Consider the following 26,428-nt stretch of genomic DNA (forward strand, 5'->3'; position numbering starts at 1 on the left):
TTTTTCTCTAGCGGATTTGGCACTTCTTTTCATTTGAAAAGAGGTGAAATAATGCTCAAAAGACTATAATAATAGAACACCCTAGTGTGTGTCTTAAGCGGGAGTGTCGATGGGCACACGTGATCAGTGCCATAGGTTTTCTTTTAAGCTTCAGTCTTAAATCATCTTATTTTGCTGCTGCAAAATGAATGCTGTTTTCAGGTTGAAACAATCCCTGCCGATAGCCTGGGTCCCCCCACCGCCTGTTGCCGCGCCGTTCCCAGGTCCCCGGTCCCCAAGCTTGAGAGGCTGTGGGCTACCGAGCCCTCCTGTTGAAAGTCGCACAGTGGCTTTGATGGATTCGTTCCACCACCCGTTCAGGCTTTCAGACTTCGGAAAGGGTCTTCCCATCACAGCCCCTGGCAGGTCCCTGGCTGACCTCGTGTCTTGCTCTGTTGAAGAGGTACAGGTCTTCCTCACTGAGCACCTGTCTCTTCCGCCGCCTCCCCCATCTCACAAGAGGGAACTCGATGTCTTCTGCACAAAGCAGACCCCCTGCTTGAGCCTTCCTCCTCGTCGGCTCTCCGGAGCCCTGGTGCCCTGCCACTCATTCTGTGTCTGACATGTGTGCTTTTCATGGGCTCCCTGGTCCGCTGACCTGCTCAAGTTTTTTACAACACCTTCTTGTGTCCCTGTTACCCCGATACTACTGCGCTCCTCCGCCTTCCTCTGCCTTGCCAGGTTTTTTTTTTTTTTTTTTTTTTTTTTTTTAAAAAAGCAGTCTACACACTCCGCTTCTGCTTCCGGACTGTTAACTCCTTTACTTCTCTCAGTCCTATGGAAACGCCACTTTCTCTGCTCCATGCCGAAGGCCTGGGTAGGGTCTGGGCTCTTGAACTTGTCCATTGCGCCACACGTCCTTGACTCTTCTCCCACCTCCGCCTCTCGCCTTTACCGCAGTGCGTTTCTCCTTCCCACCTGCTAAAGGTGGGTTTCCTCTGCAGTTCGGTTCGCACCCTCTTCTTTCTCAGTTGCTGCTTGCTTTCCAGCTCTGTAGCGCCAGACCCGATGTTTCATTCTTTATTCACTGACTGTGTGAGAGCCTGCTGCGTGCCAGCACCTTGCCAGGCACTAGGGTATAGCAGGATGCACAGAGGGCACAGGGTCTCTGTCATGAAGCTGTAGGTTCTGATGGGACTGACAGATGTGAATCAGCTAACCGCACCGGGTATAAGAGCAGGCGGCACTGGCTGCTCGCCGGAGGGGTCCAGGAGTGCGCTACTTTGAGGGGCCTGGGCAAGAGTCCTGAGAAAAAGATATTGGACCTGTGGTTTGAAGAATGCATAGCCGTTACCTCGATGCTTGGCAGGGACTGGGTCGGAAAGCATAAGCTGAAAGAACAGCATTGAGAGAGCCTGAGACCAAAGGGAACGTGACAAGATGACCGCCTGGCCGGGGTCGGGGTGGGGAGAAGAGCCAGGGAGGAGCTGGGTAGTGGCCTAGCGACCTGGGCCTTGGAGACCCTGTTAAGGATTTAGGGTTTTAGAGTTGAGCAGTGAGAAGCCTCGGGAGTGGTTTAAGCAGAAGAACCGTAGCATCAGATTTACTTTGTGGAAGATGGCCCGGGCAGATTCTGAGGGCGCAGGTGCAGAGAGACCGCCACGTCTATCCCAGTGGCTCGGAGAAGTTGCTGGAGGAGTTGGAGAGAGGTGCACAGGTTCGAGATTGCTTTGAGGGGGAAACACTGGATTAGGGAGCGGGAGTGATGATGACTTGTAGGTTTCCAGCTTTTGGCCCTGGGTGGAGGGGCGCAGCCGCTGAGAAAGGAAGAGGTGGTTTGGAGAAAGAGGATGAGCTTTGTTGTGGCCATTTTGAGTTGGAAGGGCTTTGGGGGTCTCCAGCTGTGCATTTCTGGATGCCTTCTGGATTCTTGGACTGGATGATCAGTCGGAGCCAGTACATTTAGGTGCTTAAACCCAATGCGTCTGAAATGGGCAGTGTTAATCTCTCTCCAGAACCCCGCCTCTGTTCTTCACGTCTCCTGGTGGGACCACCAGCCTCCTGCACCTCGGCCCTGCCTCTGAGTCACCTGATTCCCCTCCGAGGCTCGTCTCCTCCTCTGGGGTTCCGCCTCAGGTCCCCGTGGCCTCCCCGCTGCTTTAGAATGGTACCTTCCACGGTCAGACCAGGTGCAGCCGGCCTTTGCCGGTGCCTGCTGCTCGGCGAATCCGCAGGCAGCAGCCTTCTGCGTTGCGGCCCTTTTCTCCAAACACACTTCCTGGGTCACAGTCCCGCTGATCCAAGCCCTGGGATGCTCCCCAGGGAATCCCCCTGCCGCCGGAGAACATTAAACCTGGCCCACTTACTTTTTGTTTTGTTTTTTTAATTTATTTATCTTTTTTGTCTTTTGCCTTTTTTAGGGCCGCACCTGCAGCATATGGATGTTCACAGGCTAGGGGGTCTAATCAGAGATGCAGCTGCCACCCTACGCCACAGCCACAGCCACACCCGATCCGAGCCGCGTCTGCGACCTACATGCACCACAGCTCGTGGCAACGCCAGATCCTTAACCCACTAAGCGAGACCAGGGATGGAACCCGCAACCTCATGATTCCTAGTCCAATTCATTTCCGCTGCGCCACGACGGGAACTCCTTTTGTTTTTAATGAAATCCCCATGCTTCCCCACAGGTGTAGCTAGTGTCACTGTTTTCGGCAGGCCCGTCTGCAGCTGCTGCTACTCCATCCGTTAGGGATCATCTTCAACACCCAGCTCCTAGCTCTATTCGGTATCCTTGACGAGCCAGAAGGGAGAAGAATCCGAATAGGAAGCTCCATATACGGATCGTCTTTATCTTTACATTGCCGGTGCCACGGAACCGTCACGTGACCCCGTCAGTAGGAAATCGCCCCGCCTTCTCTGGCCTCTCATTCCATTTTATCTGGATCCTCCTTCTTCTTCTTCTTTAATGGCTCTTGGCACTTAGACCCGAGCATTGTGGCTATTTGGGTACATGTGTCTCACTTCCCAGTCTGGCCCTGAGCTCTGTAAGGGCAACACCTACATCTTATTTATCTTGTGGCCCCTCGTGTGCGGGACGCTGTCTGTTATTACCCAGTACACACTTGGGAGAGAATGCAAGTGACCGCGTCTTTTAGACTCTGTTGTATTTACTTCTTAACCATTTGAGCCACTTAGCAGTACAGAGGCGTAGAATTTTGAGTGAGAATGGACCTTGGAGAACCCTTCAATATTTAATGATGTTTAGATAGCAGTGACTCAGGTTTCTAGAGAGTGAAGGTAATTTTCCTATTCCTGGATTTTCCAGTTTGGCTTTGCTGGGTTATCTGATCTTGTACCTGTCATTCGGGGAGAAGGTGGCAGGTAGTCTCATTAGACCTTTGGGTGCCTTTGGTCAGGAGCTGGCTGGGTCTCCTCACTGTCCTATTTTCTGCTTTGTGCTGGGTTGGGGTAATTAGAGCTGTAGAATTTTCTCTATACAGGAACAAAGAACAGCAAGGTCTCACTTCTAATTCTTCTGCTCTTTAATTTTGCAATCTTCCATCTTGATATTAAGGTATCAGAGTTTTATTTCATGTCTAATCTATGTATTTTTTGGTATAAGTTTGACATTTATATGGGTACAGTTGAACAAACACTCAGAAATTTCAATATAAGCTAGAGGCATCGCAGGCTCCTTGATAGTAGGATTTTAAGAACTAGATTGTATTGAGAAGTAAATACGGGAGTTCCCGTCGTGGCGCAGTGGTTAACGCATCTGACTAGGAACCATGAGGTTGCGGGTTCGATCCCTGGCCTCGATCAGTGGATGCAGGATCCGGCGTTGCCGTGAGCTGTGGTGTAGGTCACAGACGCGGCTCGGATCCCGCGTGGTTGTGGCTCTGGCGTAGGCTGGCGGCTAGGCTACAGCTCCGATTCGACCCCTAGCCTGGGAACCTCCATATGCCGCGGGAGCGGCCCAAGAAATAGCAACAACAACAACAACAACAACAACAACAAAAAAGACAAAAGCAGTCCAGACATGCTACTCTTTGGTCACCACAGAAGAACTCCCTTTATAGCCTTTATGCTGCCTCTTTCTAGCCACAGCCTCCTTCACCTCAGGCCCTTGCAACCCCTGCTGTGTTCTCCAGCTCTACAACTTTGTCATTTCAAGAACGATATAAACGGAGCATTTTGAGGTTGGCTTTATCCACTCAGCATGATACGTGTGTCCAGAGTGCCTTCATTTTTGTGGCTGAGCAGTATCCCATGGCTATAGCACTGTCTTATTCTTTTTAAATTTCTAGAACACCCATGAGCTGTCTTTATAATTTGATGAGGAAATGCTTAATTTGTTGTATTGTGTTTAAAAGAGAAGGATTTCAAGTAAAAGGAGAAAAAGTAACTTTATTTGTGGCCTCCCCCCCACCCAGGACATCTCTTAAAAAATAAGAACTCGATAAGCACCCTTTAAAATTTGCATTATCAAAGTCATCTAACACAGCATTAAAGAAAATATTGGTGAAAAGAGTTTGCTTAGCCCTATTCTGTCTATGTCCATATGAGTGTGTGTATGTGTGTGTATATATATTTATTTATATTATTTATTTTTTATTTACTTTTTTTGTCTTTTTGCCATTTCTTGGGCCGCTCCCGCAGCATATGGAGGTTCCCAGGCTAGGGGTCGAATCGGAGCTGTAGCCACCGGCCTACGCCAGAGCCACAGCAACGCGGGATCCGAGCCGCTTCTGCAACCTACACCACAGCTCACGGCAACGCCGGATCCTTCACCCACTGAGCAAGGCCAGGGACCGAACCCGCAACCTCATGGTTCCTAGTCGGATTTGTTAACCACTGCGCCATGACGGGAACTCCCCATATGAGTATATATATATTTTACACTATCGTGGTTCCAGTGTATTTTGTGTGCTGCTTTTTTCCCCTTAAACTTCCTTTTCCCTGTACCATAATTATTTTAGTAGCTGTGTGCTTGTGCCATGAACTTGACTAACTCTAATTTTCTTCGCCCTGATGTCCACCTCTGTCTCCCTTGAGCATCTCCATGCATGTGGCATTTCCTCCTGTTGCACCAGAGCTGTAAGATAAGGTCCTAGGAGTACAATTGTGGAGTCAAAGGGTGGGACCATTTTTATGGCTCTTTCGATGTGTGTTCCCAGACCTTGGCTTGATCTCAGCCCTTCCCCGTAGTTATTAAGCAAAAGGCATTGGAGCTTTTTAGAGACTTGGCTGCAGTGTTGGGAAATGGGAAGACTTCACCTGTGTCCGGAATGGTCGTAAGGATAAAATGGAGCGATGCGGGCGAAGCCCCTGAGGCCGTGCCTGGGGCAGGTGATGGCAGCAGGCAGCCGCCGGTATCTTGCTGTGGCTTGCCTTGGATGTGAACGATGGAGAAGCGTTGTGTGCATCCGGGCCCTTCTTTGGGAAACACACCCGAGCCTCAGATAGGCATTGCTTCCTGAGGCTTGGTTCACGGCACCAAGACTTGAAACAGCGGAGGACCAGCAGCCGGAGTGGGGAGTTGTAAGACGTCGGAGGAAGTGGCCCCCTCCGCCTGACACTGGGAAACGGGGCTTCGTTGGAGGCGATGCTGCCTGAGCCAGGGCTGAAGCCACGGGGAGAGTGTTGGTCGTTGGGAAAGACGGACCATCCGAGGCAAAGGGAACACCAGGCAGAAAGCCCCCAGGCCTGGTTGCAGACAAGACGTTTGAAGCGCGGGGCAGGCATTCACTTAGTTGGGGTGCAGAACGTTGTGGGAGAGAAGCTGCAGACACAGGCTGAGGGCACAGCACGGGCCCTGGAGTTGGGTGCCTGGGAGTTCAGCCTTTATTCCAGAAGCAGCGCGGAAGGGCAAATGTTACGGGCTGCGTTTTGGTTGCATAACCGACTGTTTCAGTGCTCGCTTTTTCATGTGGGATCTGCATCATATTTTTGCTCATAGAAGGTGGTAAAAGGACCAAGGTCAAAAGGCCCTGAAAGCATATGTTTTTTTAAAAATATGATGTTGACGTTTTGATTGTACGGACAGAAATACTGACTTTTGTATTTTTCTCCCATTACAGGATTCGGCTCTAATACTTGATGTTCCCCTGGGTGTGATCTCAAGAATTGAAAAAATGGGAGGCGCGACAAGTAGAGGAGAAAATTCCTATGGGCTAGATATTACTTGTAAAGTAAGAGATTCAGTGCTTTGTTACCTGAAAAAAGGCACGGTAGCATTGAATGATGAGTAAAACGTGAATGCGGGGTTAAAAGAAAACCAAAGAGCCTTGTTCTTCATGATCAAGGTTCCAGGACCTCCCGGGGAAAACGTCCCTGTGGAGAAGGGACCTCAAGTGCGGGGACCCGCACCAGTCATTTCGTTGGCTCGACTGAGTAGGAAGACAACGTTGTAGATCCGATGTCTCCCTTTTTAGTTTGTGCCCAAGGCTGCTCCCCGACATCCCTTCCTGTGAGGTGACCCCGTCCCCCTGCGAAAAGGAAGGGGAAATACGGAGAGCTTCCCCGAGGTCAACGGGCTGTGCCTTACCTCCCACCGCCTCTGTCGCCTTTGCTTAGGTGGTTTTCGGCGGTGGAGCCTCTCCGTTTTGTTTTGGCATTCGGCCAGCAGCGATGTACCGATGATCTCGCTTTTTCATCGGTTGTCACAGCAACCGCTGATCGAGTGTCTCTGGTGGTCCAGACACGTGCCAGGGGCTTGGCATGAAATCCTCAGGGCAGCCGTCTGAGACGGACAGGGGTGTCCCCGTTTGTAGATGGCGAGCCTGGAGGGTGAGGCGGGTTAGGTCACTCAGCCTATAGATTACTCAGCAGATGGCAAAGTTGGCGTCCAAATACAGTGAGATACTCGTTTTGCAAACAGTAAACCTTCTTGCAAGAAGCCTTCCTTTTCAGGTAGTGCATAGCAGAAGACCGCAATGCCCAGTCCTAGGAAGATCTCGAAGCGGGTTGGAGGTCATGTGTCCTAGCAGTTCCCACAGCTAGATATGCCTGAGGGTGACCTGGGAAGCCCTCCTTGGGTTTACAAGATGTAAAGCTTTGGTCCCCACTCCCCCCAAATCCTACTGTAAGATAGTCTCCGAAGCCTGGCTTCCAGAAGGTTGGGACTCTTTCAAGTATCTGTGATGGCTCTGACCATCAGTCAGGTGCAGGGGTCGGTAGACTTTTTCTGTGACGGACCAGAAAACACCTATCTCAGGCTTTGTGGGCCAGCAGGATCTCTGTTACCCATTGTTCTTTATGTTTTGATTGTTCTGCCCTTTTAAAATATAAAAAAGGCGATCTCAGATGGAAGCCCACACCGAGACTGACCTCGGCTGAGGTGTGCTGACCCCTGGCTGATCCAGGTCCTTCTATTCACTTGCTCAGTGGGCTTAATTGCCCCCAGTTGCCCGAGGGGTTGACGGGCGAGCCAGCATTCTGAGCCAAGTCTCCTTTTCCTGGTCTCATGCACCACGGTTTCTTAAAGCCGGGTTGCCATGCTTTTGTTTGGATTAAGATCATACTCGTTTGTCTCCAGTTTGTAAAGGATCGAGACCAGTACGGTATCAGCAAGCAAAGGAGTGTGTCGCCAGGAGACTCCAACTGACGTTCCCCCTCATTCGGCACCTTGGCTTGTTTTTTGTTGTTTTTGTTTGAACCCAAGCTCTCTTAGTGTCTTATCTATAATCTCAGCTATCGTCTACCCTTTTGGGCCTAGAAATGCAGGGCTGACTTTTAAGGAAGGTTTTTGCGTCCTGCACGAAGGGATCTCTGGGAGCCAGAGTGTCTGTTACAGTTCTCCAGGGAAGGATGAGCTTGCTGTCTTGAGGATTTCAGAGGGACTTTCATTCTCATAGAGTTGAAAAAAAAATCTTATTAGTTGCCTTATCAATGGGGAAAAGTTGTATCTAAATATTAATCCCCCCAAATTAATACGACAAAGCACATTCTTACCCTTTGACTGTTTATCAGAAGAACAAAGGGCTTAGGAACAATTCGGCAGCCGTAATTCTCAACTGTTGCATAGGTATTTTTCTTGGAATTAGTGTTGAGCCCAAAGACAATGGCCTAGAACAGTGTCGTCTCACCCCCTTCTAACTCCGTTATCTCCCTGGAAACACGGATGTCTGTCGGGAGAGTCGAATCCCATTTTCTCAGGTGGTAGAAAGGGCATCTGCTGCCTCCCGTAGGTCCTCTTTCACCTGTAGTCAGTAACCAGAGCACAGCCGCCTGCCTTTACCGAGACGAGCACTTAGGAACCCCACTGATTCGGTTCCACTGGGTCCGCGCGTGGGGATTGCCGCTTGCCGGCAGCACCTCCCGCGCGGTGGTTAGAAGGCCCAGGGGCTGCTGTCTCGCAGCAGCGGAGAAGCTAGTTCCAAGCGTGTGAGTTCTCATCCCCTAGCCCCCGAGCCAGCCCCCGCTGACGACTTGAGCTGAAATAAATAAATAAAAGCAGAGCCAAACCACAGCACCTTGAAACCTTGTCTCTCCTTCCACGCCTCACCTGCGTTGACTCGGTTTAAAGCCAGGGTGCTGTTTTGAGGTCAGCGGCGATGGGTGTTCTTTAGAAACGTGTCGTTGACGCGAGGCCTCAGTAGATCAGCCCGTCAGTGTTGTCGCAGCGGGGGTGTGGATACTCGTGTGTTATCGGGAGGCTTGGCACGGCGCCACATGCCCCAGTTGCTACCTAGGTCGAGGGTCCGACGGCAGGACGCTCTGGCCAGAAGGCTCTTTCCCAGGGGCCCTTCTCTGCTGGGTCGGGCTCGGGAGACCAGGTGGCACTTGCGCTCAGTACGCGCTCGTGTTCCTGTTACAGATTTGGTCATCTGCCACCTGTGAGTCATTTGCCTTTTCTTTCCACTTTGATTTTCGTGCTGGCAGGACGAGGGTAGTCATTCTTCCTGCCCTTTAATTACATCGGCATCAGATGGCCCAACGGAGGTGCCTGAGTCACTTGTACTTTGGCACAGGGAAAGCAGTCGTTTGAATCACCGATAGATCAGAATAAACCTCTCTTCAGAAACGGTCTGGTTTCTGGTGGAGTGGTTGAGAGAATGATGCTACAGAGTTATCATCCAAACCAGGGCTGGTAGGAAGGAAATTCTTGGGAGGTCTTTGAGCCCCGGGCGCCTCAGCTCGCCCGTGCTGTGCTTGAGGCTTGTTGCAAACCCTTTCAGAGCATATGTCGTCTTACTCAGGTGACTTTTTTGCCTTCTGCTTGACTCGTGCTTTGCCTCATGAGACAACAGTTAATAGCCCAGTTTTCTTGGACTGTGTCGTGAATCCGTTTCTGGATTGCATTAAGTTATATGCTTTTAAAAACAAAAGCACAGAATCCCAGAGCTGGCAAGGCCCGGTTGATGCCATCCGTATACAGAGAAATCCGCCTGGGGTGGTCGATTACAGGTCCGGGCACCTGGTTCCTTACAGCCCCTTCGCTTGCCGTCTGCATATTGGGATGTGGCTGGGCAAGGCCTTTGCTGGTCCTTCACGTCAAAGACTTAGGGAGCTTTAAGAGTGAGTGCTCTCGAGATAATGTGAAGGTTGTGATGTCCGAGAGGACAGGGATTGGGTCTCTGTCACCCTGCAGTATCCCCAGGGCCCAGTGCAGTGATCCTGCTTCTGAACTGAAAGCGCAGCGCAGAAGGTGACATCTGTCACTCAGTCACGGCACCACAGTCGACTTACGAGACAACCAGCAAAGCACCGGCTTCGAAGATGGGCTGGGGTGTTACATCCTTTGATATGTGATATAACGTGGTACTGAAGGGAGCTGCTTTTGTTTGGATTCCGTTTCCAGGAAGGTTTTTCTTTCTCTTGTTAAAGAGAGATGTGTTGGAAACGATCTTTAAAACCTGATTGGGGGCTTAGTCGCTCCTCTCGGGGTCTCTGTGGTCCTGGGTCGGGGTCTGCACAGAACTCCGTGAAAGTAAAACGCATTTCTTGTAGGAGAGCCTAAAGTGCCACTCGTTGCCTCATTTTTAAGAGCGAGCCTGGAACGTGAAGAGCATGAGCGGAGAGGGGGCGCTTCTGTGTTTTAATGACATGTTTGACAATGTTGAAAGTGTATTTCATGTCAGATACACATCTGAAAAGCCCTATGAATCAAACACTGTCTTACGGTGAAAATGCCTCAGAAACCCCTTAGACACGCAAGTCACGCGCAAGGCAAGGTTTGAGTTTTCTGTTTGTAACGTGAAGCCGAGCTCCGTCTGCTCTTTAACCGGAGCTGCTTGCCTCGTCTTCACGGCCATGACTCCGATGGGAATGTTTGCAGGTGTTCCTAAACCGGATATTTCAAAATCTCATGTGAAACAGAGTAATTGCCTTAGTAGTTTAGAGGTATTGCCCTTGCAGGTAAGTCGCCCTCCCGTCCCCCAGGTGACCGGAAGGTGGTTTTGCTGACAGATGCGACTGCATTAGCTGACCTAACTGCCTGTCTCCTCTGCCCCAGGACATGCGGAACCTGAGATTCGCCCTGAAGCAGGAAGGCCACAGCAGAAGAGATATGTTTGAGATCCTCACGAGATACGCCTTCCCCCTGGCCCACAGTCTGGTAAATTCCAGGGTTCTCCCTCACGTCTTCCCTGTGTCCCGCTCCCCAGCGTGGCGTGTGCGAGGGTGTCTGTGACAGACAGTGTCAGGTGGCTCAGGCCAGGCAACCACGCGCCACCCCAGCCGGCCCACTTCTAAAGGCCTAAGGTGGCGAGGCGACCATGGCGTGTCAGTGCAGTGCCGAGATGTCACATCCCTGAGCTTGTCGCCCTCCTCCTGGGAGCAAATGCGCTCCTCAAAGCCAGGTCCTCATTCATTTTAAGGAATGCCGCTTTTAAGGTCCCTTGCTAGCGTTGACTGTATGTTTGCAGCATAGACTCAGCATGCATTTAATTACTTCTAACCTTTGACTTAGTCCGTATCAAGATCCGGGATGGGTCTACCTAGGAAATAATTCTTTGCAAAAGACGTATGATTTGATTTGATTTTAAGTCTAGGATAAATCCGCCACCAGCTAAACTGAAGGTGCTGAGAGACCATTAGGCAGAAGAGCTTTTTGTAACGCAGCTCTCCTGCCTGTGCCTCTTGTATTTCTTATTTTTATTTTTTATTTTCTTTTTGGCAAGAAAGGCCTGAAGTGTGTTTTTTTCCCAGCAAGACTGGGCTTCTCTCTTCCTAAGTCTCATCAGCAGTTGTTTCAGTCAAAGGAAATTCATGGTTGGTGGAAAAGGCAATTATACAAAGACTGTGGCAGTCTAGAAGGATCTGGAGCCCTCATCGTGAGTCATATGTTGATTGTAGATTCAGATGTGATGCTTACAACAAATGCAGTGATATCGTATATACAGTCAAATACATTTTTGGCCTTTTCTCAGTTTTGGAGTAAATATGTGATCTAAAAGATATTTCAACATTAAATTTTTTCTAACTATTAGGACGAAAAGAGTTTGATAGGAACACAGCTTCGGAATTACTGTGAATGCGAGAAAGAATATGTAATCCAGGAAAACTCAATTGGGGGTGGGTTCTGCCTCGGGCTTTGCATATCTGGCCTTAAGGGGTCAGAGATTAAAAGAATGGCTCACAGAGCAGGTTTAAAGGAGCCGGGGCCCCCCTCTGTCCCCTTCATGCACTTGCCCCATCAGTCATCCCCTTTCTCTGGCATCTGCTGTCTCTTTTAGGCTTTCGTCCCCTAAAAAGCAGTCAAGTGGTGGACCAGCTTTCCTCTAAACAACTGTCCCATCCCTTACTTCGATCCAAACGTCCAGAAAGAATATTCTAGTCTGTCCATGTCTCTGGTTCATTCATTCCTCCAGCCCATTCTAGTGTCCAGTTTTATTGCAGGTACCGTCTTGCAAGTGAGATCTCTTACTGTGGAATCTAGTGACTCACTTCAGTCCTCGTTCTGCCGTCTTGACCGCTGTGCCCAGTCTCCACTGCCTGTCTTCTCCTTAAATGTAGGCATCCTGGTGGTGGTGCCCTCTCAACCTTCTCCCGGTACTCGCTTTGCCTCGATGGCTTCATTTAATCCATAGCTTAAATTGGCATTGTTCGGAGTTCCCGTCATGGCTCAGTGGTTAACGAATCCGACTAGGAATCATACGGTTGTGGGTTCGATCCCTGGCCTTGCTCAGTGGGTTAAGGATCCGGTGTTGCCGTGAGCTGTGGTGTAGGTTGCAGACGCAGCTCAGATCCTGTGTGGCTGTGGCTCTGGCGTAGGCTGGCAGCTACAGCTCCGATTCCACCCCTAGCCTGGGAACCTCCATATGCCTCGGGAGCGAGCAGCTCAAGAAATGGCAAAAAGACCGAAAAAAAAAAAAATTGTCATTGCTCATTTCTAAATCTAGCCCTGACATTGGCCTTGCATGAAGCTTGATGAGCCTCTCCAACACCGTCCTCTCAAGTCCCCGAGAATCATAGCTCCCGAACCTCTCCCCATCTCCCGAACCTCCTCGCGGTTCGCCAGACCCACTCTGCAGCCTGCACGCCGCTCGGTTGGGATGACCCTCCCTGCCCCCATCAGTCACAAAATGTATTGAACTGAAGCTTGGTAGATCCGCGGCATTAGTTTCAGGTAGACAACGTAGTGATTCAGTATTTTGATAGGTTACACTCCGTTTGAAGTTGTTATTATTTTTTTTTAATTTTTTTAATTTTCCCACTGTACAGCAAGGGGGTCAGGTTATCCTTACATGTATACATTACAATTACATTTTTTCCCCCACCCTTTGTTCTGTTGCAACATGAGTATCTAGACAAAGTTCTCAGTGCTACTCAGCAGGATCTCCTTGTAAATCTATTCTAAATTGTGTCTGATAAGCCCAAGCTCCCGATCCCTCCCCCTCCCTCCCCCTCCCATCAGGCAGCCACAAGTCTTTTTTCCAAGTCCATGATTTTCTTTTCTGAGGAGATGTTCATTTGTGCTGGATATTAGATTCCAGTTATAAGTGATATCATATGGTATTTGTCTTTGTCTTTCTGGCTCATTTCACTCAGGATGAGAGTCTCTAGTTCCATCCATGTTGCTGCAAATGGCATGATGTCATCCTTTTTTATGGCTGAGTAGTATTCCATTGTGCATATATACCACATCTTCCGAATCCAATCCTCTGTCGATGGACATTTGGGTTGTGAAGTTATTATTATAAAATCTTGGTTATATTCCCTGTACTGTACATGACATCCTTGTATCTGATTTACAGGGTCCCCTTTCTCATTCCCCTGCTTAGCCTCTTGTAGCCGTATCAGCCCCAAGTCCTGTCGGTTCTGCTTAGGAGTAACTCGCCTTCTTCCCATTTCCTCCTGTGGCTCCCAGCTCACTTCCTGTCGTTCAGTTTCCTTCCCTTCCAACTTACCCTATACCATGCTGCCAGGTTTTTGTCTTTTTCTTTAAATTTGAGAATGATTGTGTCAGAGTTCCCTGGTGGTACAGTGGGTTAAGGACCTGGCATTGTTAATGCTGTGGCTTGGGTTGCGGCTGTGGCATGAGTTCCATCCCTGGCCCAGGAATTTCCACATGCTGTGGGTGTGGCCAGAAAACAAAACAAAACTAAACAAAACGCTGTGTCACTCTGTGTCCCTCTCTCCAATAGGCACAATTCCCAGTGGCTTCCCCTGGCTTATATCCTAGACTCCAAGCACGCAGGACTGCTCTGTGCCCCTCTGGCGAATCCAGAGTGTTCTCAACTCAGAGTCTGGCTTCCCCATCCATTGGACCTGCAGTCTCCTCATCTGTTGCCGTGCGAGTTCATCTCGCTTCTCGCTTTTTGGGCTTTGCAGGTCCTTCTGCTGGAGCAGTCCTCTCACTGTCTGCCTTGTGTCATAATTGCGTAGCAGTTGCCTGTCCCCTCCTATGCCGTGAGCTTATCAAGGTGGGGGCCAGCCTTTCTTTACCCTCTCCCCTCAGCAGAACGACCTCTGCATGGGGGCTGTGTAATGACAGCTTTTCTAGTTGAACTCAGGTTTCGTCCTAAGCGCGGGGAACATGCATCGTATGGAAAGAGACGGGGTGGGTTTCTGGATATTGTGGTTCTGTCACCAGACCATAGGATTCTGAGTAGCTGTCCTGGGAGTGGTCCCCAGAGGGGTGATTGCTCAGGTCTGTGGTGCTTTGCCGTATTTTTCATATCTGTGCTAGGAATCTCTGCTTCTTTCTTCAGGAAGTCAATAAAGTGAGAAACTAGAGAAAAAAGGGGGAACTGAGTTGCTCACACACAGTTTTGGAAAATTACATTCTCTGAGTTTTAACCACTAAAAATCATCAAAAAGAAAAAAAAAAAAGACTAAACGAATCACCAAAACAATACAAGATGCAGATAAAAACCCATCAGTTCTTGCCATGGCTTCTGGAATGTTAGCCCCTGCGGTTCCATTCAACAGAGACAACTATGTCATCAGTCAAGTTCATTCCAAAGTAGCGGCGGTGGTGGGGAGCCGGGAAGGCAGATGAGCAGGCGTAGCAGGATGAGTGAGCCCTAGTCCCGCTGGGGATGTGACAGAGGTGCCGTGACAGATGTGTGTGGGGTGGCTGACGTTCAGTGCCATAGGAGCAATGCACAGGAGGCCCAGTGGGGATGCACAAGAACACGGGAACACCTCAGCCTAGACTGGAAAAGCTTGGGTGGAACCGATCGTCATGGGTTGGGCCTCGGAGGATGGCTGTCATTTCCAGCGAGCGAGGACGTCGGAGGAGGTGGCGTTTCAGGCAGAGGCGCGACCCTGCCATGGGCCCGGCAGAGGGCAAGCCGGAGGCATCGCAGAGCGCTCGTGAGGGGAGCAGGGGTGTTCGGCTGGAGCGTGGGGGCCGGGAGCTAGGCTCCCCTGGTGGAGGGCCTGTCAGCACGAGGAGCGTGGACTTTGGGGAGCAGCAGAGACCTCCCGAAGGTCTTGAAATAAGTGGTAAGAGCTGACACCATGTCACCAAGAATACTTAGGACAAGGGGGCTTGGGAAGCCAGGTGCCGGAGCGGGGGGCATCAGAGGGCCAGGGAGATGCTTGTGGGTTGTGCAGACAGAGACCACAGGCCCCGTTGCCTGGGCAATCGTTTGCTCCCCAAGAACAGGGAGAGGGCCGAATCATCCTTCCTTCTGGGGGCTGCGGCCTGAGTGGTGGGGGACTGGGGAGGCCACAAAAGCATTTCCTTCAGGGAAGCTGGCGGAACAGAGCGCGCGGAGGGAGAAACGCGTGCGGTCTTGTTCTTGGGGCATTTAGCGTCTTTGAGGGAATTTAGGGCAGTGATTGCAGGCCTGCCCCTCAGAAAAGGGAGCCCGAGGTGGAGACCTGCAGTCGTGGTTGTCCGTCTGTTTGGGGTTGTGGATTCCTTGATGACCTGGTGTCAATTAGGGTTTCTTGGTGCGCGCCCCCTTGGAAGCTCACCTGCGGGTCCCAGGTGGAGGAAGCCTGGGGTGTAGGAGACGCCCAGAACCAATTTCTCAGGGGTGAAGATGGGACGGGAGCCAGTGAGGCGAGTGGGGAGGCCCTCGGGGTGGGGTCTTCGGAGGGGGTGATGGGTGTGCGATGCGGCGGAGTGGGGGGGGGGCAGGAATCAGGAAGAATCCTTCCGATTGGATGGTCACCAGCTCCTGGTGGACTGCTTGACTCCAGAACCTTCTTTCCTCACCGTGTATCCCCGGGCCCTGGTGCGGTGCCTGGCCTACGGTTGTTGAACGTTTTTGAATCACAAGAGATGGCCTGGATGGAGGGGAGAGAGTGGGTGGTGGTCTTGTTTGTTTGTTTAAAGCAGGGCCAGCAGCCAGCCAGAGGGAAGGCGGCTGCCCTCTCTGTGTCCAAGGCGAACGGGAAGCCTGCTTTTGGAGCGGGCAGAGGGGGACGGGATGAAGCCCAGTTTGCCGGGCAGTTTCGGAAAGGAGAGGGACAGTTATTCCCCCGAGACAGGAGGGGAAGAGGTTTCCCAGCGGCCGCAGCGGGCACCCAGCGCAGGAGTGCGCCAGACAGGGCTTTCCTGGAAGCGGCATCTCAGCCTGTTGCGCTGAACAATGCAAAAGGCGCTGCTGGAAAAGTAGCGCTTTGTGGAGATTGTTGACACTGTCGAAGCAGCTGCGGATGATCTCAGCGATTTTCGCTGGCCCCAGACGTCAGGACGTAGCTGCCGCTGCGGCCGCGAAGTGGCGAAGTGGCGTCCGGAGGCCGAGAGTGCTGGATCCGGACCGGGGCGCTGGGAGTGGCGGGGAGCGGGCCTCCTCCGCCGCCAGCAGACCTGGCCCGCGGTGTCCTTCCCCATTAGTGCATTCAGCTGGGGCTCACGCTTTGAATTGAACTTGAGCAGCGTAGCCACGCACGGTGGACCCCTAAGCGTTAAGCCAATTGTTTGGAGATGTCAGTCCACTAAGACTTGAAAGTCGTTTAGATTAATTTCTAGTTTAACCAAAGCATTTCTTTTTTTTTTTAACTTTTTAAAATTTAATTTGATTTTTTATTATGCAATGAAGTTATTACATTTATAGTGGTACAAAGATCATCACAATCCAGTTTGATAGGATTTCCATCCCACACCCCAGTGCTCCCCCCACCCCCCACACTGTCTCCTTTGGAAACCATCAGTTTTTGAAAGTCTGTGAAAAGCATTTATTTTCTGGTTTTATTTTTCTTTGGCTTTTCAAACATACAAAACCATACCACGTTCTCCACCTGCATTGTACCTCAGTAGTAGTTGTAGGTAAATGATACATTTTTTTTTTTTTTGGATAAGAAATGTGACACTGCCTCTGATATGATGGGTTTTTTTGGGGGGGGGGGTTGTTTTGTTTTTGTTTTGTTTTTTGTCTTTGCCATTTCTAGGGCTGCTTCTGCGGCATATGGAGATTCCCAGGCTAGGGGTCGAATCGGAGTTGTAGCCGCCAGCCTACACCACAGCCACTCGGGATCCGAGCCGCGTCTGCGACCTTACACCACAGCTCATGGCGACGCCAGATCCTGAACCCACTGAGCGAGGCCAGGGATCGAACCCGCAACCTCATGGTTCCTAGTCAGGTTCGTTAACCACTGAGCCGTGATAGGAACTCTATGATGGTAATTTTTCTAAAGGCAGGAACAAAAAGTGTGTACACATGAACAGAGCCTGATAGAGCTGCAGAAAAATAGTTTAATTGTTGGAGTGGTTCGTTCCGTGCCAAAGTATCTTTTCCACTGATTCCTTTAGTGTTGGCTCAGTTTTCTGCTCAGATGGCATAATCAGAGATAATGGGAACTTGTTATTGAGTCATGAAATCAATTTACCAAGTTGTAAGCAGCATTTAAAAAAAATTTTTTTATTATAGTTGATGTATAATGTTGTGCCAGTTTCTGCTGTACAGCAGAGTGACTCAGTCATACATACATGGACATTCATTTTCTCACATGATCTTCCATCGTGTTCTATCACAAGTCACTGGATATAGTTCCCCGTGCTCGAGAGCAGGACCGCATTGCTTATCCATTCGAAGTGTCAGAGTTGGCATCTACTAACCCTAAACTTCCAGTCCATCCTTCTCCCGAAAGCAGCCTTTTTTAGTGAAGTAGAAGAGAAAATATTAAGAGCATAACACGTAATATAGTTAAGTATGGTTTCATGCATCATTTCTTTCAGTTATCCGTGTGTGTGCGCGCGCGTGCGTCTAGGTCATGGTGAAGGTGTGCGGCTTTCTCTTAGTCATAGTCTAGAAAGTTTGATCAGCAGTCTTGTAGGTAATGCTAGACTCTGTGGACTAAAATGTATTTTCTTTAATCGTGATGCTAATACAGTCACTGAAACAAATAGCAGGACACTTTGCGACCCTGACCGCCCATCAGCTCCCAGAGTAACACAAAGTAGGAAACCCCGAGGCGCCGGAGAGCTGAACCCAGCACGGCAGAAGCGTGCCAAGCGCAGAAAGCCACACCTGCTGTGTGTCTGTCTGGGCCTCCTGACCACCCCCCAGGCGCTGGGAGGAGGCACAGGCGGGGTACCTGCTGGCTCTCACCTTGAAGGAGAAGCAACGGGCTTGCGAGGCGGTGCCGTTCCCACCTGTGTCCACTCTGGCTCTGACCCCTGGCGCCCTCTGGCCGGCGTAATGCCATGTAGGTTGTCCAGCGGGCTGGGGCTCCACCTGTCTCTTGATCAGGGCGGGTAGAAGTGATCCCGTGCCTCCCTTTTTTCAGTTCAGGGATGGGAGCGCTTTGACAAACAGCTTTGAGATTGTGCGCCAGACTCAAGTGGAGCGGTCTCTTACTTTCTAGGCTGAGTACAAAATTTGGTAGATAAAAGCAAAACGCTTTTGCAGCTGGGGCTTAAATGGGAGGCCGGGCCGGGCCGAGCTCGCACCCGCTCACTCCCTGCTCCGCCTGGATGCGGCCTTTGACTGAAGCCTGGCTTCCTGCTCCGTTTTCTTTTCTGGCCGGGTCTCTCTTTTTGTTTTTTGAATAAACAGTAAACTTGGCTAGTTGAGGGTCTAATCGTGCTTTTCAGTCTCCTTCCTTCCTGCCTCCTCCAAGCTGTGGCCCTCTGTTCTCTTTCAATCTCTCCCAGCCTCGGGATGTGCGTGGCCGGACTGTCCCTGGAGCTGCCTTCGGTGTCCCGAAGCACGTCCTCCACAGCCACGCAGCTCTCACTCGTTGTCCCACAATCAGCCTCGCACTCGGGGGCACGATTCTTTTGAAAGTGGCTCCTACACCCTGTGAGCCCCCAGCCTCTCCCACCACCCCGTCGTTTGACTCCAGCCACCCCTCTTTTCAGAGGTTTTTATAAACCATTGAGGAGCTATTAGAGTGAAACTGCATCTCTCTTGGTTTATACTTCTTCATTCTCTGCAGCTTCTGCCCATTTTCTTTTGGGATTTTGGTCTTTTTTATTGTTATTCATTGTAGGAACTCTATGCATTGCAAATATTTTTCCCATTTATCTTTTGACTTTTCTTAAGGTGGCTTTTGCTGTGGAGAATTTTAAAAACGCTTATTTCATAGAACTTATCCATTTTTGTGCATGCGTGTGTGAGACTAGGGTTCCTGCCGCTCCCAAGTTCACTGATGGGCTAGGAGGATTCAGAGGACTCAACGTAGAGTCATACTCACAAGTCTCGTTTACTCCAGCAAAAGGATACAGAGCAGAAGCAGCAAAAGGAAAAGGAGCCAAGTTGGGGGGGGAGGGGAGCAGGGCACACGGCCAGAGTTCGCTGCCAGTGGAGTCACTCAGGACACAACAAGTTCTGACAACCCATGGGAAGCAGGACTCACCAAGGAAGCTCATTGGAGACATAGCACCCAGGGTTTATATTGGGTGCTGGTCCTGTGGGCAGCCTCTGCCTAGCACGTACCAAACTTCCAGGCTTCCAGAAGGAAAGCAGGGGTTCAGCTTAAAACACATTGCTCTTAAAAAGATTTTAGGCACCGTAAACCACTCTCCTCGGGTAGGGATTGGTGGGCACTCTCCCAAAATCCAGGTTTCCGGATGTCAGCCAAAGACCAGCCATGCCACAGGCCTTTCCTCCTCTTCTTCTTTGTCTTTGTAAGGGCGCGCCTGTGGCACACCGGAACTGCATCTGTGACCTGCACCTCAGCCCACGGCCACACCGGATCCTTAACGCACTGAGCAAGGCCGGGGATGGAACCCACACCCTCACAGATACTAGTCGAGTCCTTAACCCATTGAGCTGCAGTAGGAACTCCTGCCACAGGCCTTTCTAAGGAGAGCAGTCTCAGACCTGCTAGGTTGACTCTAATACGCACTTGCTTTTACAGCTTCCGGGTTTTATATCCCAGGTAGGAAGGTCTTTCCCACTCAGACCCATAAAAAAATTAACCCATGTTCCTCTAACACCTTAATTACAATGTCATGTTGGTTTCAGGTGTACAGCGCAGTGATTCACATAGCTATGTGTATATTTTATATATATATATATATATATATATATTCTTTTTCAGATTCTTTTCCTTGTAGGTTATTACAAAATACTGAGTTGAGTTCTCTGTGCTGTATAGTAGGTCCTTGTTGGTTTTCTGGGGTTTTTTGGGTTTTGTTTGTTTGTCTTGTTTTTTTGACTTTTTACGGCCACACCCGCCACATATGGAGGTTCCCAGGCTAGGGGTCTAACTGGAGCTATAGCTGCCAGTCTACGCCACAGCCACAGCAACACCGGATCCTTAACCCACTGAGCAAGACCAGGGATCGAACCCGCAACCTCATGGTTCCTGGTCGGATTCGTTTCCGCTGCACCACAACAGGAACTCCGGTTTTCTATTTTATATCTAGTAGTGTGTGTGTTAATCCCAGCCTCGTAATTGATCCCTTCCCTTCCCCTTTCCCCCTTTAGTAACCACAAATTTGTTTTCTGTGTCTGTGGGGCTATTTCTGATTTCTTTTTAAACATTGAAACATTTGATCCGTTTGGAGGGTGTCCGGGGTTGCCGCGTGAGATAGGGAGCCCACCCTTTCTCTCCCTTTTGTTGCAACACCAGGGATGACTAATCCACTGGTTTGAAATAGCACCTTTATTGCACATTGAGTTGCCCTCTGTATTTGGCTTTATTGCTGAATGTCTCGTTTGTGGCATCAGTTGCTCTTCGTGCCCCCATAACCGGCTGGTAGCTGTTGAGACCTGGGAGGATGTCGTATCTGAACCTTGAGCCTCCCCTGTTCCTCCTTTTGCATTCCCTTCCTCCCTAGTTTTGCTCAACAGGCATTTAGGGGAAGCCTGCAGTATGGCCGGGCGCTGGAGCAGGAGCTGGCACCCACTCCCTGTCCCCAAGGCGCACAGTTTTCCCTGGTGGCATGAACACATGCCTACGATGCAGATGCGGACACACAGGCTGTGGGGAGAGGGGGAGTCGGGGTGGTGTCGAGGAAGGCGCCCTGGAAGGGCCAGTGCTGGGAAATGAGCAGGGGCGCTGCCAGGCAGAGGCGGACCTGCCCGTGACACTGAAGGGGCGGGGCCCAGGCTGGAGCCACATGGGGGTTAGAGTCTGGCATACGTGCGGGGGCAGCGCTGGGCCAGAGCTTGCAGAGCCTGATGTGCCCCGAGAAGCTTTGTTTCTTAAAGGTGAGGGGAGCCATTAGAGGGGTTTAGGCAGGAAAGTAACGCGATGACATTTCAGCTTCAAAAAGATGGCTTGGGAGTTAACCCACGTGGCTCGGTGGTTAACGAACCCAGCTAGCATCTGTGAGGACGTGGGTTCGATCCCTGGCCTCGCTCAGTGGGTTTAGGATCCGGCGTTGGCGTGAGCTGTGGTGTAGGTCGCAGACGTGGCTCGAAACCCATGTTGCTGTGGCTGTGGTTGTAGACCGGCAGCTACAGCTCCGATTCGACCCCTAGCCTGGGAACCTGCATAGGTCGCGGGTGCGGCCCTAAGAAGACAAAAAAAGAAAAAGAAAAAAGATGGCTTGGGCTGCAGCATTTAGAGTAAATAGGGCAGAAGTCCTTTTCCACCGGTGTTTTTAAGTCACCTCTGAGTGTGGTAATGAGTCCTTGAAGTGGGGCAGTGGAGAGGGACAGGAGAGGATGGATTTGAGAAAGTTCTAGATCAGATCAGTAGAATTTGCTCAGTGACAGATATAGGGGGGCTGAGATGACAGGGAAGACTCTAGCCTGGGTGAACGGGTCAGTGGAGGGGCCGGTGGTTGAGTTGGGGAAGGCAGGAGGGGAGCGGGGGAGAGGCAGCGTTTCAGCGACGTGGCCCAAATTGCCAGGAGAGAGAATCACAGCGAGAAGAGGTGCAGCCCTGAGAAATGTCAGTTTTAAATGATGATGATTATGGACAAGTAGTAGTAAAGAATGTTCTTTTTCTAAAATGATTTCCATTGACATTTCAAATGTGCTTCTGTGGTCCTTTCCCCAATAAACGCATTGTACATGTACACGTGAAGGTAAAGGGTAGCTCGGCAACATTAAAGCCATTTTCTCAGGAAAAGTGGTAGAAATAGGGCCAACAGAAATGTAAATGGAACTCCATGGGCCAGTTGCTTTTTAACCTGCGAGGCTTTTGTCAGATTTTTGGATTAAATTACTCTTGATGCAGTTGTATGAATTGACTGTGTCGACTCGTGTGAAAAGTGGCTCAACTACCTTGCATGGACTCACTACCTAGCGCGAAGGTGTTCCTTAGAATTAGTAACTTTCCGGAGTTCCCGTCGTGGCTCAGCAGTTAACAAACCTGACTAGCATCCATAGGGACGCGGGTTCAATCCCTGGCCTCGCTCAGTGGGTTAAGGATCCGCCGTTGCTGAGAGCTGTGGTGTAGGTCACAGACTTGGCTAGGATCTGGCGTTGGTGTGGCTGTGGTGTAGGCCAGCAGCTGTAGTTCCCGTTCGACCCCTAGCCTGGGAACCTCCATGTGCCACGGGTGTGGCCCTAAAAGACAGTAAGACCAAAAAAAAAAAAAAAAGAATTATTAACGTTGCCGAGTTTCAGCATCCTCTGGTTCTTCCTTAAAATTTTAGACTTTTCCCCCTTAACTTTAGTAAAAGCATTATTTTTCTTATACAAAGGGGTTTTAGTTAAGTGGAACCTAAAAGATGAAAGTGAGATCATTTTACGTGGCTGTGCCCTTAAATGGTAGATGGAAGCTTTTAAAAAGACGAATGGCAGAGTTCCCTGTTGGCTCAGTGGGCTAAGGACCCAGCCCTTTGCCACTGCTGTGGTGCAGGTTTGATTCTTGGCCCAGGAACTTACACATACAAAAAAGGAAGAAAAAAAAAATACGAACATCTTCAATTTCAGAAGTTAAATTAGGAAAAAAAAGGCTCACTTAAATTTGTGGTCCAACATTGCCGCATTTTATCAGGAATGAGTTAGCGACCGGTCCCCTGAAATTTTAAGGCTAGATATTCAGAGATGTAGTTTGTTTGCTTCATAAAAAGGTCCGCTTTCCTAAAAATCGTGTCCTTTGTGTGGTGACAGCATCATCTGAAGGCACCATTAAATCTACATGGCTTATCAGTTTACTTCCCTGAATACTGTGAAAATTGTTTTCTTCTTTAACCGTCTCCCTTTTGAATGCTCTTCATTTGTATAAATCTGATGCTCAAACATCCAACTCTCCCTCGTCCAAGAAAGGCGCTCATGAATCGCTCAATATTGATAGATTGTATTAAATAAGAATAAATTCATTCGAGGCGTTTAAAGCTAGTCAGTGCATCTTTATCTAGGTGTCATTTAGAAATAATGGCTAATTAAGTGAAAGCTAAAATCTGTTGTCATTTCGGAGTTGTGCCCCCATAAGACACAACGTGATAAATGTAGCTAAATTAAAATGACAAGTTACATCCTCTTTGTCAGAGCTGTTTTTATCCCTGGTGCGAAATCGGAGATTTTCATCTCAACTTTGTCCTTTTAACATTTTTCAAATGTTACATTGTGCTATTTTTAATCCTGGAAAAATGCACATGATTGCTTTTTTTTTTTTTTTTTAATCTCCATGCATGGTATCTCTTGACAAGTAGGAATCTGAATTGGTGAAATGCCCAAATATTAATACAGAGCCAAATAAGGGAAGACCTGCTCACTTGAAGCCAGGGGTGGGCGCCAGAGAGTGGATGTTTGCTGGTGTCAGGTTCCGGCTTTGCTGCTTTGGCGCTTGGGTTCTCCAGGGTGCTCACGCTGGGGAGGCTGAGCAGGGGCTGCATAGGCCTTCCCTGTACATTTGTTTTGCAACTTCTTGTAAATCTATCCTTATTTCAAAATAACTTTTAAAAAGAAAAAAAGTAAAGCAGCCCCCCCCCCCCAAATAGCTTCACCACACAGCCGCCCTAGGCAAGATCCCTGTGTGTCCGGTCTATTCCATGGCCCCGAGAGGGTCCGGTCCTGCCGGGGGGTGGGGGGTCACAGGCACTGGCTGGCATGTTAAGGAAGCACCCCCACCCCCTTGTCCTGAGGCAGAGGCGGGGGAGGACCCAGGTCCAAGAAGAAAACCCTGGAGGGCTCCTGGAAGGAAGCGCCCCTGAAAGCTGACCTCCGGCCAAACCCGTCTCTGCCCCAGACTCTGCTGAGCTCGGAGCGAATCCTTCTTGGGTTTCGCACAGGCCAGGAAGTGAGATCACTAGGAGACGGAAAACTGCGCATCGAGAAGAGAAAGTAAAGGGCAGCCAAAAATCTCAAGACATGTAACCCGCTAACTTTAGGTGCTAACAGACCTTCAGGCAGGAGCCGTAACTCGCCTTGTAGCAGGTACCTGCTCGTCGGGGATTTGGTCCTCGTTAATCGTGAGGCACAGGGATGAGTGGGCTTTGTTGTCCTTTGCTTTAATGCTTCGTATTTTTTTTAATTTTTTGGTAGTAATCCACCTTTATGTTACTCTGCTGAGAGCCTGTGCTGTAAGTCTTGTTTTCTTCTCTGAATCTTTCAGGAGAAAAAAGGGAAAAATGAAAATGTCTGGGCAGTAAGTCCTGTATATTCAACTTTAGAAAAGAGCATTGGTTCCCATAGAGCACTTGCCTCGGCAGCGCTGAGGCTTTAACAGCTTCCTGTTCACGTTGTGTTTGCCTTTCTCTCAGAGCTAACAAGTAATGCTTTTAAAGACCAAATGTGTTCTTGTCACTGTAAACTCATTTATTTAGAGGGTTAAAATATTGCTTTGAGGAGTTCCTGTCGTGGCTCAGTGGTTAACGAATCTGACTAGGAACCATGAGGTTGCGGGTTCAATCCCTGGCCTCCCTCAGTGGGTTAAGGATCTGGCGTTGCCGTGAGCTGTGGTGTAGGTCGCAGATGCTGCTTGGATCCTGTGTTGCTGTGGCTCTGGCGTAGGCTGGCGGCTACAGCTCCGATTTGACCCCTAGCCTGGGAACCTTGGGAGCGGCCCAAGAAATGGCCAAAAAAAAAAAAAAAAAAAAAAAAGGACAAAAAAAAAATATTGCTTTGAGCACCTGATCTTTTCCACCCTAAGCTCCAGTTCAGTGTTCAGTGCATCGCTTGTATTTCATGACAAGAACTATCTGGCTGTTATGTGATTCGTAAATTTCCCTGAACTGTTTGAGGTCCAAGTCTGGCTCTCAGCATCAAGAGTCCCCCGGGAGCCCCGTCCGTCATAGACTTCACATGGGCACGTTTCAGGGATGAAGGATGCCAGTCCCTGACTCGTCCTATATATCTGAACATCCCTCAGAAGGTCAGGCGTCATTCCAGAACAGTTGCCTGAGAAGGGCCGCCTGATAGGTCGATGCCTTGAGGACACTGTATCTTTCCCTTGCTAATGACAATGCTTTCATCTCACTTGTATCAGATGTTAAAGAGATTATAGAGAGAATTTTGGTGTGGACTGTAGCACTTCATCTTCGGATGACAACAATTTCGTATCCTTACATTATGCTTACCAGTAATTTTAACTTAAGATGGAAGAGAGCATCTGAAGCAAAGAAGGAGTCGCTTTATTATTCATGCTCGAGAGGCGGTATGTTACCTCGCAGATGCTGCCGGCGACTCCAAGGAAGGACGCAGGTGGCAGTAATACACGTGATGATTTTTCTGGAGAGAAAGCTGTGGACGGCCTTTCGAGTTAGCAGTCTTATTCTTTCTTTTTAAAAGGCCACCATATTTACTTGGCTTCTTGGGAAAGATGCCAATATCTAAAAACCAAAAATGAGCCAAAACCATGTTGGGATCAGGAAATTATTTCAAGAAAGCAAGTTCTAGGTTTTCTTCTAAAGCGAGTACAGCCTTCTGTCATCTGCACGTATGTCACCAGCGCAGCATTCCGCAGTATTGAGTAGTTCCCCGGGCCTGGTACTGCCTGGCACAGTATCCGGTGCTCAGAGGGCACCAGAAGGATGCTCGGACACGGTCCACAGATGCTCTTTTCACCAAAAGTCCCTGTCTTTGAGCTAAACTTCAGTGAACAGAATTCACTTGTTTTCCGTGGTGGTTCTGAATAATCGGGTATTGCTGTGGATTCAGTATCAGCCTAAAGCCTGCGGCAATTGCTTAGCTAGGCCCACGTCATTGCTCCTGTGCCGTCGCAGAATAGACAGCACTCGGGCCCAGTGCTGCTAGAGTTGAGACTTGCTGGGGGTGCTGTATGTTTTGGAAAGTTCAAGAAGACGGTCCAGAGAGCATACTCTGGATGAGCTTTCACTTTAAACCACTTGCCACTTAAATACAGAAACCCACTACTGTTCAGCAATGGTTTCCCCGAAATTCTCTGTCATGTAGGGGTCGGGGGAACACTGGCATTCGAGATCACAGGCTGATGGCAGGCAAACGGGCGGGAGGGAGGTACCTGGAGGAAAAGCGTTTGTGCCAGGGCTGCGTGAGGCGTCCCGTCTCCATTGGGTCAGCAGAGGTGTGTTCCACTGATGTGGGCCAGACACTGTGCGGGGTACTGGGGATCCAGGGTGGGAGGTTAGCAAGCGTCTGCCTCCATGGAGCTTGTGGTCTAGAGGAGGGGACAGCGGGGCCCGACAGTAACAGACAAGAAAGTATGTGATATGTCACGTGGTCGTGACCAATGGAAATGAAGTGGGCAGGAGAGCGGTGTTTTCCTGTAGGTGCCC

The 26,428-nt window shown here is 49.8% G+C and overlaps 1 protein-coding gene across 15 annotated transcripts in view; it reads left to right on the top strand.

Moving 5' to 3' along the window:
- MTM1 (myotubularin 1) overlaps positions 1-26,428 on the top strand; it is a 92,426-nt gene that overhangs the window by 33,831 nt on the left and 32,167 nt on the right. For 8 of the 15 annotated variants that reach the window (XM_003135463.7, XM_021080840.2, XM_021080835.2 and 5 more), the window contains 2 exons: positions 6,063-6,173; positions 10,439-10,540. The exons of 4 other annotated variants lie outside the window; for them this stretch is intronic. In XM_003135463.7, the coding sequence (XP_003135511.2) occupies positions 6,063-6,173; positions 10,439-10,540 (213 nt within the window). Of the gene's footprint in view, positions 1-721; positions 3,684-4,663; positions 6,174-10,438; positions 10,541-26,428 lie in introns of those variants that run through there. 3 more of the 15 variants (XM_085006767.1, XM_085006766.1, XM_085006768.1) reach the window with 3 other exon arrangements.

The sequence above is a fragment of the Sus scrofa genome, chromosome X, assembly GCF_054392235.1.
Source record: "Sus scrofa isolate SSC_HxYL_T2T_F1_AM1 chromosome X, Sscrofa_HxYL_maternal_Yorkshire_Landrace_v2.0, whole genome shotgun sequence".
NCBI classification, from domain to species: domain Eukaryota; kingdom Metazoa; phylum Chordata; class Mammalia; order Artiodactyla; family Suidae; genus Sus; species Sus scrofa.